General features: G+C 43.1%; 2 protein-coding genes across 2 annotated transcripts; both read right to left on the bottom strand.

Annotated features, from left to right (window-relative positions):
* Nucleotides 1-5,562: 5,562 nt before the first annotated feature.
* LOC148295787 (uncharacterized) lies at nt 5,563-6,177 on the bottom strand. Its single transcript, XM_088250585.1, has one exon. It carries the CDS (start codon nt 6,175-6,177, stop codon nt 5,563-5,565), a length of 615 nt encoding a protein of 204 aa, XP_088106711.1.
* A 7,375-nt stretch (nt 6,178-13,552) lies between these two features.
* On the bottom strand, nt 13,553-15,478 carry LOC110761423 (UPF0481 protein At3g47200-like). The gene is made up of 2 exons (XM_021963891.2): nt 15,366-15,478; nt 13,553-15,024 (listed from the first exon to the last, which is right to left on the bottom strand). The coding sequence occupies exon 2, from the start codon at nt 14,989-14,991 to the stop codon at nt 13,708-13,710; it is 1,284 nt and encodes a 427-aa protein (XP_021819583.1). The 5' UTR covers nt 14,992-15,024; nt 15,366-15,478; the 3' UTR covers nt 13,553-13,707.

The raw sequence follows: 15,478 nt of genomic DNA, 5'->3' as shown, positions 1-15,478 counted from the left end.
ATAGTAGGCTAAAATATGGATTTCATAATTTTGAATTTATGGGCACCAATGGATCACATAAACTTTAGGGTTATGTTATGTAAAGTATAACGAGTGACGTGCTTTGTCTCTAAATTTGATTGAATTTTGTTATCATTTGAACTTTGAAAACTAAAATTACATTTTTCAGGCCTTAACGGGCAAGATAATGTCTCAATGAGTGCATAGAATTTGTCGGTATATTTTTCGGATTTTTTTTTGAATATATTATTAATATTAGTAATTAAATACAATAAAAAAATATTTCTAAAATTATATTTTTTAAAGCTTTAGGGGAGGGACAATATTTCAATGAGTGCTTGGTAGTTGTCAGTTTAATTTTTGGAATTAGTTTTGAATTTAATATGGAATTAAATAAATTATAAAAGTCATTAAAAATTAAATGAAAAATGACCTAGCTGACGTTGTATCCTTTTACAACGACGTTAAACATCACAAACTGACGTTATATATTGTTTAGACGTCGAAACGAATAAAAAACGACGTCAATTGTTTGGAGAACCAACGTGGGTTATTGTATTACCACGTCATCTTATTTTAGATCACCGACATTGTTTATCTATACAACATCAAATTTTTAATAAGAACCGCCTTTGTATATTTTTAAGACGTCGATATGGTTATACTAATAGACGTCGTATATCGGTACAAAATTCATCTGTACAAGATGAATTAATTATAAACTGTCATGTTTATGACTCTTACATGTCATATTTAAGAATTGCCGTCGATGTTATATTTCCAGTTACAGCAAGACGACCATTTTGTACACATATGAGACGTGTAAATTAGAATCAGACGTCGGTTTTTGGGAACTAAACAAGTTTTTTTTTTAAATATTAATTTTTTTTATGGTTGTTCAATTGATTACAACAAAAATATTTATGTACATTTTAAATAAACTAAAATAAACCTAAACATTGTTCATAAATATTTATGTACATCAATTATCTTTCCGTAATAACTTGTTCACGAATTCTGCCCATTCATGCCTAACTTCATCAATATCCTCTTGTTTATACTGAACTTTATCTTTTTTCTTTTCAAACTGCAAAATAAACCAAAAAACCGACGTGTTATGAAGATACAAACGATAGTTTTGAACAAAAATTTGACGTAGTAAAATAAAGAAAGTATATCTAAAACTTTTCCTTTTACCTTCATCTCGAAATTTAGGTCTGGATCATGAATTATATCTCTCATGAATCGCATCACGTAATAGCCACACTCTACACTTGTTGGTTGTTCAGGAGTGCCGTGTAGATTTTTCCAAATGGCCTGTTTACGTGATGAATTTTTGTTTATATGAATGTTAAACATTTTAATTGACCTGTTACAAGAAAACAAATGGTGTTAATGACAAAACGAAAAATTTAAATACAAATAGTAACCGTCGTGGTAAATTAGTCAAAACGACGGAGTTTTAAAAAAAATGACGTGATATTTTGTTTCAAACGGCAGTAAAAAATTACCGTCGTTGTGTAAGATTATAACGTCAGTAAGATGAAAACGTTGTATAACAAAAAATTGAACAGAAAAAATTAAAACGTTCTTAAATAAAACCCAAATGACGTGGTAGTTAAATTAACACGACGTTTTTAAGACAATACTGACGTAATAAATATTTAAAACGTCGGTAATAATTTACCATCGTTGTATTGTCATTATAACGTCGGTACAATAAAAAACCGTCGTATATTCAAATGCTTTAAAGGAAAAAAAATCTTAGATCAGAAGAAATCAACTTACGTATTCACTATATTTTTCATGTCGTCGTCAACGGCGCGTTTTGGCAGTGAATTCATGTAATAGGCAGTCTCCGTTGCTGGTCTCACAATTACCATCACCCAATGACCCCTACACATAATGATCCATATAGGTTAAATAGTACTACAAAGAAAAATATTACAAGCTTAGGAAAATACTTTAAATAGGTTAAATGGTACTAACCCTGGATTATAAGGGACCAAGAAAAATTGATTCCCATATGCTGTTTTCAGGCGGTTTGACAGGTTTTTTGTTCGTTCTGATAGAGATCCAGAGTGAGAGCTAACTAGCCCAGGGTCCATGAGGCCAACAAGGTTTACCATATTTGCCATTTTTAAATAGTCAAATAGGAACCTAAATATATGAAAGTCAATTAAATGATATTTTAATTTAAAAGAAAGGGAAATGTAAAATAAAATGGAATTTCTAGAATTACCTCATGTATACTGATATCACTGTGGTTCCAATCTCAACCATGGAACCAAACTGCAAAATATCTTCAGTGAAGAGGAAGGTATCATGCTCAAAGCCAAACACTTCCTTGGGCATGTGAATTGACAGAGCCTCGTTAGTAGGCAACAACTTGGTTTGGACATGTTGGCATAAGGCTAACAGAGGAGGTGGCATGTTTAGCTTTGAGAGATCCTGTTAAAAGAAATAAAAAAAGAAATATAAGTTATAGACGACTCTAACTAAACCCAAAAAACAGACGTGGTATATAATATAAACAATGGTTTCTAGTAAATACTGACGGAGGAAAGGTTATAGACGTCGGTAAATACATATCAGAGATTTTACCGTGTGCTCTTACTGTTTTCCAGCAGTATCAGCTTCAGGCTTTGGATCTTCTAATCCCAAAGCTAGGGGTTTGATACCAGTGGCCCCAGAGCAGCTTGCCTTATCAGACATTGGATTTTTTGGGCTTTGATCTTGAGGGGGTAAAGTAATTGGAGTAATTGGAGTAATTGGGGTTTTGAGCATCAGGCTGGGATCAAAATTAGGAACTAGTTGACGGAAATGTGCCAACATAGCCTCCCTCTCTACTCTAACTACTTCCATTATAGTTTCCCTTGACCTCGCCTCAATCCTCAAGGTCTCTTCTCTGACTGCCTCCATCACACTTTCCTTTAATTTGTCACCAAATTTCACTCTCTGCTGTTTCGGCAAATTGAAGAACTGAGTTGGGGAAACGCCAGCACCAACTCCTCTGACTCTCCCACCATGCTCGGGGGTTCCCAAAGCAAGAGTCAGGACATCATTGCTCCCGGAGACAGTCAGAGTGCCTTTGGAGAGTTGCTTTTGTAAATCATCCTAAAAGAGAGAAAGAGAGATTGTTAGAAACTGATAAATAAACCGACGTAATATATCATTTACAACGACGGTTTTCTTAAATAACTGACGTAGTATTAATTTAACACGTCGGTATTTAAATACCGTCGTTGTTTATAACTTACAATGTCGGTAGATAAAAACCCATCGTATATTCAAAATCAAAACAGATTAAAACATAAATCAAAGACCGTCGTAGTATTTAAAGTAAGACGACGGACTATTGAACAAACAGACGTAGGACTTAATTTCATACGGCTGCACAAAATAACCGTCGTTGTATAAATATTCTAACGTCTAGATGAGATAAAACTGTCATAAATTTTAATGAAGAAGTGAAAAAACTCGATTGAAATATGCATTCTTTTCCAGAAATTATGCACCACAAATTTCAGTGAAATAGACAAAGAGAGGGAGAGTGTGTGCATGAGTAAACTTAAAACAAAACGGCAGTTCATACAGGAATTTAAGCCGTCGTATTAATTCTATATAGACGTCTGATTTATTCAAAAACCGACGTTCTATTCATTTTATAACGGCGGTAAATAAAAACTGTCGTGGTGTTTATTTTATAACGTCGGTTATTTAAACGTGCTACGTCTATACGAAAATAAAAAACACTCTGTTTTTCAAATTTAGAACAGAGTTAGTGAGACTTACGATTATTTTTGCCTTCTCTGCAACTTTTGGATCAGGGATGTTTCCTATTTTATCTTCTCTTGCCTTCTTCTATAGAAGAGCTCGATCGATTTCTTCACCGGGCATGGTTTCTACCAATTGGTCCTCCAAACCAACATACCCTTTTCTAGACAACCTATAGTTGTACTCCAATTTCTCCCTCCTTTGTATCGCTGGCAGTGATCACATTTCTTGACATATTCGGGGGAGTCGTGGCGCATGGTTGTCTGCCGCGCAAATCTCACGGCCTGGAGTTCCAGGCCGAGGGGATGTGCATTAACACGGGGTTTCCTGCTTTTGGGTGCGGTGCGGTTGTGCGCGGGCGTGCCAGCACGGTTTACCGTGCGTTGATGTTTGGTGAGTGTTGGATGGGTGAATGGTGCGCCTGTTTCATCTGACTTCTTGGTCAAACGATTGTAGCCGAGAGAGGAACTGGTCTCGGCTGTTAGGTTCACGGCCTGAACTACAAGGCCGTTGAATGATGGTGTTGGTGGTGGGTTTTGGGCGGTGCTCCGGCGCGCTGCTCAGGGAGCGACGGTCGTGTGATATATGGGGTGAGTGAGCGAACAAACAGAGATGGTGCTCCGGCGCCTTGAAAATCAAGGGTCGTATGATGTATTGATAAATGGATTCTGCTTACAACCTAACACTACTCCTGGGAAAGCAAGTAAAGATATTGAAAGTGCATTACAGAAGAAAATAAGTTGCTCCGTGGGAGGCTTGTTTTGGTGTTTGAACCCTTTGAAAGTAGCTCGAGTCTTGTATTTATAGGAAGAGTCCCTAGATGAGTAATCGAGGCTGAATTTACGCATAGTGGAGTCTGATTAGCGCAAGTGGGCAATCCAATCGACATTTGGGATCGTGAAGTATGGTGATGAGACCCCAGAAATCCTGGTGAATCTCGGCCGCCGCGCTCAATCGTGGGTTTTGAACCTCTGGCCGTGGAGACGCATTTATTGCCTGGATAGCTGGTGAACCAACATCTCAAGCTGTCAGAATCTTTGTGAGAATGTCCACGTCTAATCACTCTGATCTTCATCACCAAATCCTGACTTCAGTCACTTCCCACCTTCCCTCATGCATTAAATGCTACTTTGTGGCCAATGGGTTTTGCTGCATTAAACAGGCACTACTTCATTAAATGAAGCCTGGGACCCTGCTGTCACGTGATGATTTGCCTTTAATGCCTTGGCCGCAAATTTGTTCGGCCTCGGCCCCGGTCTATGCTTGAGGCCGAGATGATCGTGCCTTAGCATTTCCTTCTTTTATTTTTAAGAAGGCGAAGTACCCTGGCGAAACGCTGCGTTTCAGCCTCTGCAAACAAGTGCCAGGGCCGAGATAAAGGGCTCCTTCGGCCTGCTCATGGCCGTGATTTATCAGGCACAAACAATGGTATGCCAGAAGTAGCCTATGTTTAGAGCCTTATGGGAGAGTGATTTGCCCCCAGAGTGTTTGCCACACTCGCCGTCGCGAATCTTGCAAAGAACCTCAAGTGTTTGAGGGTACTTTATGCAAGTGAGATGAGGGCCAGAGTATGATCTGCGAATGAGCTTGTCACCTTGCATGTAGTATCTCACGGCTTTCTACTGGACTTTCCTAGCTTCAGACTTATTCGTTGGCAGATTTCCATTCATCAAGTAGTCGATGATGGGGTCTTGACAATTGGGATCCTCATTGATCTGCATTGTGTTTATCGGCTCTATTTCTTTGATGCTTGATCAGTCAAGGTGTTCGACTAGGATGGAGTGTCTAAACTGGGTATCCAGCGCTGATCCTAGGCTTGCCAGTGAATCTGCATGCGCATTCTCTGCCCGGGGCACCTGACGCTTGATTCGTGATCAACTGGGAATCTGAGTAGATGGCTAGCTTCTTGATCGCTAGCTCCTTCGCCAAGCGCAGGCCAGCGAGCAATGCCTCGTTGTTCGAGGTTGGGAAACTAAGTGTGATTGCTTGCTCCAACAAGGTTCCATTTAGGGTGATTATGACGACGCTTGCCCTCACTCCTTTGTGATTTGACGCTCCGTCTACATGAAACTGCCACATGTCTTTAGGAAGGTTTGAATCGATGGGGGAGGTATCGTCCGGTTTTTCCTTGCTATTCGTGACCAGCCTATCTTCTTCAGCTGTCGAAGTAAACTCTACAACAAAATCTGCTAAAGCCTGAGCTTTTATAGCAGTCTTCGGCCGATAGAGGAGGTCGTATTGACTGAGTTTGATCGCCCATTTCATAAGTCGCGGAGAGGCGTCGAGGTTGTGGAGGATCGATCGCAAAGGAAATTCTGTCATGACAATTATTCGGTGAGCTTGATAGTAAGGCCTTAGTTTTCTCGCGGAAACCACAAGCGAAAAAATGAGCTTCTCCATGTCTGCCGCGCAAATCTCACGGCCTGGAGTTCCGGGCCGAGGGGAGGTGCGTTAACACGGGGTTTCCTGCTTTTGGGTGCGGTGCGGTTGTGCGCGGGCGTGCCAGCACGGTTTACCGTGCGTTGATGTTTCGATGAGTGTTGGATGGATGAATGGTGCGCCTGTTTGATCTGTCTTCCTAGTCAAACGATTGTAGCCGAGAGAGGAACTGGTCTCGGTTGTTAGGTTCACGGCCAGAACTACAAGGCCGTCGAGTGATGGTGTTGGTGATGGATTTTGGGCGGTGCTCCGGCGCGCTGCTTAGGGAGCGACGGTCGTGTGATATATGGGGTGAATGAACAAACAACAAGGATGGTGCTCCGGCGCCTTGAAAATCAAGGGTCGTATGATATATTGATGAATGAATTCTACTTACAACCTAACACTACTCCTAGGAAAGCAAGTAAAGATATTGAAAGTGCATTACAGGAAAAAATAAGTTGCTCCGTGGGAGGCTTGTTTTGGTGTTTGAACCCTTTGAATGTAGCTCGAGTCTTGTATTTATAGGAAGAGTCCCTGGATGAGTAATCGAGGCTGAATTTACGCATAGTGGAGTCTGATTAGCGCAAGTGGGCAGTCCAATCGACATTTGGGATCGTGAAGTATGGTGGTGTGACCCCATAAATCCCGGTGAATCTCGGCCGCCGCGCTCGATCGTGGGTTCTGAACCTCTGGCCGTGGAGACGCATTTATTGCCTGGATAGCTGGTGAACCAACATCTCAAGCTGTTAGAATCCTTGTGAGAATGTCCACGTCTAATCACTTTGATCTTCATCACCAAATCCTGACTTCAGTCACTTCCCATCTTTCCTCATGCATTAAATGCTACTTTGTGGCCAATGGGTTCGCTGCATTAAACAGGCACTACTTCATTAAATGAAGCCTGGGACCCTGTTGTCACGTGATGATTTGTCTTTAATGCCTTGGCCGCAATTTCGTTCGGCCTCTGCCTCGGCCTACGTTTGAGGCCGAGATGATCATGCCTTAGCATTTCTTCTTTTATTCTTTAAGGAAGGCGAATATGCCCTGGCGAAACGCTGCGTTTCAGCCTCTGCGAACAAGTGCCAGGGCCGAGAGAAAGGGCTCCTTCGGCCAGCTCATGGCCGTGATTTATCAGGCACAAACACTCCATTTTTGGGTTGCGAGTCTCTGCGTCGAGTAGAGCTTTTGAAGTGTAGAATACCCGATGTTATGCCCCCAGCTCTTCTCGGATGAGAGCTGAGCTGACAACTGAGTTGGAAACCGCCAGGTAGCTGTACAAGTCTTCATATGGTATCGGTTTTGATAGTAGGGGAGGTGTAGTGAGGTAGGTTTTTAAGTTTTGAAAAGCTACTTCGCACTCGTCATCCCCCTTGTCCTTGTGTCCTTTCTTCAAGGCTTTGAAGAATGGTCTTGTCGGCTGCGCAAATCTCACGGCCTGGGGTTCCGGGCCGAGGGGATGTGCGTTAACACATGGCTTCCTGCTTTCGGATGCGGTGCGGTTGTGCGCGGGCGTGCCAGCACGGTCTACCGTGCGTCGAGATGTTGATGTGGATAGAATGGTCAAGTGGTGTGCCTGTTTGAACTCGTCTTCTAATCAAACGATTGTAGCCGAGAAAGGAACTGATCTCGGCTGTTAGGTTCACGGCCTGAGCTACAAGGCCGTTTAGGGGTGGTGCTGATGGTGGGTTTTGGGCGGTGCTCCGGCGCGCTGCTCAGTGAGCGACGGTCGTATGATATATGGGGTGAATGAATGAGTAGCAGAGATGGTGCTCCGGCGCCTTGAAAATCAAGGGTCGTATGATATATTGATGAATGGATTTTCCTTACAAACTAACGCTACTCCTAGGAAAGCAAGTAAAAATATTGAAAGTGCATTACAGGAAAATATAATTTGCTCCGTGGGAGGCTTTTGTTTGGTGTTTGAACCCTGTGAATGTAGCTTGAGCCTTGTATTTATAGGAAGAGTTCTTGGAGGAATAATCGAGGCTAAAAATCTGCATGGTGGAGCCTTATTATAGCAAGTAGGTAGTCCAATCGACATTTGGGATCGTGAAGTTTGGTGGTGTGACCCCATAAATCCCGGTGAATCTCAGCCGCCGCCCTGATCGTGGGTTCTGCGCTTTTGGCTATGGAGACGCATTTATTGTTTCTGATAGTTGGTGACCTAATCTCTCAATCTGCAAGAATTCTTGTGAGAATGTCTGCGTCTAATCACTCTGATTCCTATCACCAAATCCTGACTTCAATCACTTCCCACCTTCCCTTGTGCATTAAATGCTTATTCGTGGCCAGTGGGTCTGCTGCAATAAACAGAGGCATTGCTTCATTAAATGAAGCGTGGGACCCTGCTGCCACTTGATGATCTGACTTTAGTACCTTCGGCCGTGATTTTGTTCGGCTTCGGCCTCGGCCTATAATCAAGACCAAGATGATCATGCCTTCACAACTTTTCCTTTGCTTTTTAGGAAAGCCAAACATCTTGGCGAAATGCCGCGCTTTAATTTCACGAGCAAGTGTTAGGGCCGAGAAAAGGGGCTCCTTCGGTCAGTTCATGGCAGTGATTTATTAGGCGCAAACATTGCCCCCACATCCCCAGATTCTTCGGTCTCGGCATGGGTAGGGGTCGAATGGATTCCAGGGGATGGACCCTTTGCATTCCTTCAGAAGTGATTGACAACTGGTGCATTAAATGCGCAGGCCAGTCGGCGCATTTAATGCCCAAGCACGTCGTGCAGGCCATCATTGCCCAGACTTACGCGAGGCGTCGCTTCATTTCGTCAGACGAAACGACGGCCTCTGGGCTTTCGACACGTCATCGTGCTTTTTGAGCACGCTGTCAGAACGTTACGTCTCTTCAGAGAGCCACGCCCTTTCGTTTTCGAATTCTAGCGCCAATATAAAAACCCAGACTTCTTCGTCTCTTCTTTACGCTTTCAGAATTCTCAGACTCCCAAACTTTGCCAAAAACCTCTCTCAATCCTTCAATCCCACCACGCTCATAAGTCCCCAAGTTTACCAGAGAACCTTGCCTGTAACCACGATGTATGGGGATGGAGAACTTGGTGCAGTTCTCTCCTGCCGTAGCGTCCCCTTGTGGGTGTGACATGCGCTTGTCCTTGTTCCTGTTGCTAAACCCGTCGCTTCTTTGGCCTGCCCGCTTAGTCAGCTGATCTTCCTGCTTAGTAGACTTCTTCCCAGCGATTCGATCATCGTCCCAGAGCGCATAGCGTTCCGCGGTCACGAAGACCTCTACCAGAGTCTGGCTGGGAGCGATAGTTAGCTCGCGGTATAAGTCGTGTTCAGCTAGAAGGCCTTTCTTGAAAGCAGAGGACACGATCCGGTTGTCACATCATTTAATGTTGGCCTTTTCTGCTTTGAATCTCTTGATGTAGTCTCGAAGGGATTCATCGGACTTCTTGCGTAGGTTGTACAAGTGATCGGGGTTCTTCTTGATCATCCGGTAAGAGGTGTACTCTTTGGTGAAGACGTAAGCCAGCTCTTTGAAGCTGCTGATCGACTCGGATGGTAGAGTGTGGAACCAATCTTGGGCTGCTCCTCGCAAGGTCATTGCAAACTCCTTGCACATCAGCGCGTCGTCAGCCTTGTGGAGGATCATGACACTTTTGAAGTGTTTTAGGTGGCTCTCGGGATCGGAATCCCCTTTGAAGTATGTAAACGAAGGCGTTGAGAATCGCTTCGGGCGAGCAACCTGCTCGTTTTCGGGGGTGAAAGGCGTAGAGTTCGCCTGGTCCATCTCCTTACGTAGTGCATCTTCAAAGTTCCCGCCAATCTTCAAACCTCGAAGTCAGTCATTCACAAGCCTCTCAACGTCTTCCGAACACATTGCCGGTTGGTCACGCTGGCAACCTTCGCGATTTGGACGACACTGATTGACCTCCTCATTGATTCGCAAGGTTCGAGCTTCTCGACCGCTGCCTAGGCGGCGTGTTGGTGGACTGCGCTTGCGAAGGATTCTCTGTAGCTTGTCGACAAGGATCGACTCTTCAAGAGTGAGCAGCGAAGCGCCTTTCCTCATGGTCCTCATTGTGAGGGTTATCAGGTTGACCTCCCTAGGAGCCTAGCCTTTCGTGAATGTTCCCCTACGAGTGGGCAGCGGAGTGCCTTTCTTAACGATCCTCATTACGATGGTTGTCTAGTCGACCTCCCTGGGAGCCTAGCCTTTTATGAACATTTCCCTATGGTCCCATGCGGGTGCAGATGTCCAATCGTGGGCCCAGCCTTTCGCGCACGTTGTTCCTTAAACATAATCTGGATGGGTGACTTTGTCCGCTATGAGTGTCTCGCGGATGCTTGTGGCACGTCGGCAAGCCGATCACATTGTTGCCCTTCCCCTTGTCTACTTACTCCTGCTCGACCTGCTTGGTACCTATTGAGCTGCCTATCGGCGCATTCGTCTATCCTTCTCTCTTCGCCCAGTTGTCCAAGGCCAAGGTTTTGAGCCAAGCTTATTTGGTTGAGGAGCTGCCTCATCAAATATCTCTGGTCGTCCATTCTCTGAGTTAGTTGGTCAACTCTTAGATTAAGGTCTGCTTGACTTCGTCGATTGGGAGGAGAGAAGTGTGTGGAGCCCAACTGCATACGGGCTAGGGTTTCAAGGGAGGTGTACGTGGGAGCGTGCGTCGAGCGTGGAGGCAACGGAGGGAATGCTTGAAGTTGTTCCAAGATCGAGACCAGGTCAGCGGCGGCAATGAGCCCACCTTGATGGGAGGTTCCACCATGCTCGGTGGTGGAGCCATGAAGGTGGCTAGATCCGGCCACGGGGCCTTGGGTTGACATGGCAACGTTGAGGTAGCCGTGATAGGAGGTTGCGGGTCTCACTTGAAGGATCATGCGTCGGGCTGACCGACGGATCGTGGATGAAGTTGACCGGAGAATCGTTGATCGGGTGGACCAAGGACTCGTAGGTTAGCCACCAACTCATTTGGTATTTTCCTGATCATTAATGATAAATGTAATTAGCGGGCATAATAAAAGCTTGATTATATCCCAACTATAATATCACTCGTGCCTTGATAAATAATAAAATTATTAAATAAGGCATGTTTATAATTTCATAATAAAATATTAATTATTAATATTTATTAAGAATAAACACTAATTCAAAATAAATATCAAATACCAATACTTATTAGGAAAGTGTATTAATAAAACATTAAACATTAATATTAATATGATTATTAGAAAATGTCAAATGACGACTTGGAGAGAGAGGGCTTATATCTGTTTGGACGCGAGATGACCTATTTGCAGAACCGTTCGAACCCAAGCGCGGAGCTCAGTAGCCATTGATGCGACGAAGAGGCTGGATGTCACGGGAGATCGACAAATCCGAGCCTCCTGGAATCTACGGTGGCCGCGGAAAGGCGAGGAGAAGAGCAGAATGGCCTCCTGGGAGCTGGGCAGTTCCGACGGAACTGCAATCGGCGCGTCGGAGATTCTCCGGTATTGAATGGCGCTGCAATTTCTGGTTTTTTACCGATCGGAGGATGCTGGTTTCGATGGCGCTAGTGGCGTCGCGAAACGACGTCGGGACGGACCTCCAAGAAACTTGGCCGCGACTTCCAGTTTTTCTGGAGGTAGTCGTCGGCGAGTTTCCGGCGTCAAGTGGCGGAACTTCGTGCTGGCGTCTACTGTTCGGACGTCGACAAACGCGATGGTACCGTCGGTGTGGCCAGGCGACGAGCAGAAGTCGCTGATTCGTAAATGGCAGCGGCTGTAGAGAATTTCGCAGCCGCCTGGGGCTGTATTCCGGCGGCTGTGAGTGGGAGAGCTCGTTCCGGCGTTTGCAGTCCAGACGATGGGCGGAGGCCGTCGCTTTGAAGATGGTAGCAGCTGGAACTTTTCTCGACGCCTTTTGGGTTGTTTTTCTGCGGCTGCGTACGGTGCCAGCCGCTGGGCTTGGAGGTAAAGGACCGGTGTTCATAGGAGGAGAGGTTTCGCGTTGGCTGGCAGTGGCACGCTGGTTGCAGATTGCACAACCACGGGTGTCTAGAGAAATTCCTCTTGATCTCGATTTTTCCTCCTTTTTTTTTTATACAGAGAGGAAAATGGCCATCGGGTGGCTTGAGAAAATTTCGCCAACAAGAGTTAGTTGTTTTCGCGGTGTTCTTCATTTTTGGGCCTCTCACCATGGTGATTTGAAAACTTTGGATTGATGATGGAATCAATGAATAAAGGGGGAAATGGATTTCCCTGATTTGGATTCGAGAGCATCGCATTGAGTATATCTCGAACCTCTCAATGAAAGCACCAATTTGTGGGAGCAAATTTCCCCACCAGAATATTCGAATGGGAAGATTCCTCTTTCTTCTTCGCCGCCTCTTTCTCCCTGCAAAATAGAACAAATGAGAGGACCACGCCCGGGGGGTGTTGGCCAAAGGCCCTCCGATGCCTAAATTAGTTCAAGAGTTTATAAGAAAAACACTAGCTAACTAGAGTGCGGAGATATATGTGTTTATGGTATAAACCGGGTGGCCGGAGCCGAGGGGAAGAGAGGAGGCGGCTAGGGTTTTTGAGAGGAAAATTTAGGCAGAGTTTTGGTAGTAATTCTGACGTACCTCAACCCTTGTGTGTGGCCATCTTTTTATAGAGGTCTCGGGAGCTAGGGTTTTAGAGGAATAATTCCGTAGATGGAAAGCAATTATTCCTCCCCAATTTGGGATTGATTTGATTAATTAGAGATTTGATTTATTAGGAAAATAATCAAATCCCTAATTGTGGTAGGTATCAAATCAATTTCCGACTTAATTAGGTAACTCTCAATTTAATTGAGTAACCCCCAATTAGGTTGAGTAATTCCCAATTAGGTCAAATAATCCCCAAATTGAAGGAATTATTTGACCTAGGGTTATGATTTAATTCGGTTCCCACAGAAGTCATTGCAAAAGCTTAACAAATCGATTTTTTTTTCAAAGTTAGGAAGTTTCTCATACACACTGTCAAGGTGACATAGGGGTTCGAGCTTAACAAATCAACATGAATATAATTACCACTTAGAAAAATATAAGTACTGAATAAATCGATATGAGCTATATTTTTGCCCAAAACATTCAGATTTTGGCACAAGCACAACTATAATGGTAACAGATGTACAATTAAGAGTGTCACTAGTTGTAATTATGCATGCTACAATTCTCTTCGATTACGCAATGTAAGTTTTTTTTTATCAATGGGAGGGTGATTCGAGGTTTTTCAACATTGTACATAAAAGTACCTTTAGACTAAGCGCTAAAGGTTTCAACATTATTATGCAGTGTAATTTGGTTTCATCAACTTGTGTGTATGTTTTCTACAGAAAGAAACTTCAAAATTTCCATTTATTTTGAATATCTATAAACAATCAGTAAGGATACAAATACAAACATAGGCAGAGGCAACAAGACTGCAATTAAAACAGGACATGAAAGGATGAAAGGACAAAATGGAAATCTACATGTAAGGATAGTTTTGTGCCAAAGTAAACCATGGAAAGAAAAGCCCTTGAGTCAATCATGATGAGCTTGAGCAACTTGAGCAAGGGTTCTTGAAATAATAACGTCTGAGAATCATTTTCCACTTGTGCCAGCCACCGGCACAAAACGTGTTCACCTGCTTTTGGAGTTCCAGATACTCGAAATTGTAGAGTCTATTGTCTTTGTAAACTCTACTGAAGAAACATGCCACGTCCTTGCTGAGAATCTTTCGCATGATTTTTTTCTCAACCAGAAACTCGACATCTTTATTCGACTTGATAAGGTTATCCAAGACCACAACATAAGAAGTGATTTGATATCCTAAGGAAGGCTGACATTGTTCGTAGGCAATGAGGTTTCCAAACAGAGATTCTCTGTTCTCCTCAAGTACTAGTATTGGTGGGATTTCCAGCACACCATTTTTGAAAGTTATGTTAAGCATGCTATTATCTTCTTCCTTCCCACATTCAAATTTGACTCCAGCTTGACGAAGTACCGTTACAGATGGAATCAAGTCTGAAACTATTGAGTCGTCGTCAGACTGGCTTTGCTCGTATGATCCAAGTAAAGAGTTTCTGATGAAATCAAGTAAATGCCTATTTTTCAATTTTCCACTAGGCTTTGGGGATTGTAGCAGCACGTATGATTTAAGGACATTGAGAATTAACATAGGTAACGGAAACATTGCTGATTCGCCGGTGAGGTCAAATAAGCATTCAAGAACTCTCCAAGGAAGTTGGTTTTCAAGTAGAAGCAAGTCATTCATAACTTCCCAAAGGATCCCTGCATTAGAAAATATTAGATCTCCATCGACTGGAGAAACTTCTTCAGTACACCTGCGTAAGAATTCAAGAATAAAGCAACCATCGATCACCATCATTTCAACAAATTCGTCATCGCTAAGATCTACTTTTTCCCCATAACAATCTCGACAAGCACTTTCTATAGGTCGAATGCCTTTGACAAGATCCTCCATCTTGGTTTCCAGAGGTGGCTTTCGGTCAATTAAGAGGGAACGCAAGTAATGTAGCTTAATTTTTTCCATGCCTTTTAGGTTCTCCTTTCCATGGTGAAAGGGTCCGATTGAAACTACGGATGGAATGAAAGCTTTTTCATTTTGCTTGCGTAGCACGTTAGGGATTTTGTATATGCAACGATGAACTGAAAATGGATCTGACCCCTTTTTAAGCTTTTCTATAAGAGAGATTGATAACAATTCATCGGCATTTCCATTCTCATTTTGTGCTGCCGACACAGATCCTTCCCCATCCTTATTTGTATCCAAGGAATCATCACTTTCATTGCTGTTTGGAGTTGTCATGAACTCTCTTTCTTACTCCAAATTAGTCTAAATCTGCTTTTATATTAATAAAAGGCAAACAGGATAATTAGTCAACAAAACTTCCAAAATTTTGAACCAGTAACAATGTCGCCTAATGTTATGTAACGATTAAATATATGTTTCATTGACTGTTTAAAGCTTAATCTCATTTGATGCAGCAGAATTAGGCTTCGTAGACATATGATTAACGATCATCTGAATTGGTGTAGAAAGAGTTGAAATCTCCATGGTATATGATAATTTCTTTTTAAAAAAACCTTTTAAGTAAAGATTAAAATCCTAAAACTGAAGTGTTTACACATATTTGATTAATTACACATGATATATATTTGAAAGAGAAGCATGTTGCTTACATGACTATGTAAAAGAGGATGATCGAAGTTGGATGCGATTCAGCTTACAGTTGGAATCTCTGTGGTCTTGCTTTCATTTAGAATGGGGGAGAGAAACTGCAGTGGGCGATGAA

This window comes from Prunus avium, chromosome 3 (assembly GCF_965620075.1).
Source record: "Prunus avium chromosome 3, drPruAviu1.hap1.1, whole genome shotgun sequence".
NCBI lineage: Eukaryota > Viridiplantae > Streptophyta > Magnoliopsida > Rosales > Rosaceae > Prunus > Prunus avium.
This window is presented reverse-complemented; position numbering and strand designations above follow the sequence as displayed.

Coding starts and splice junctions, on each gene's coding strand:
- LOC148295787 (XM_088250585.1), bottom strand. CDS start 6,177: ATGGAGAAGCTCATTTTTTCGCTTGTGGTTTCCGCGAGAAAACTAAGG.
- LOC110761423 (XM_021963891.2), bottom strand. CDS start 14,991: ATGACAACTCCAAACAGCAATGAAAGTGATGATTCCTTGGATACAAAT.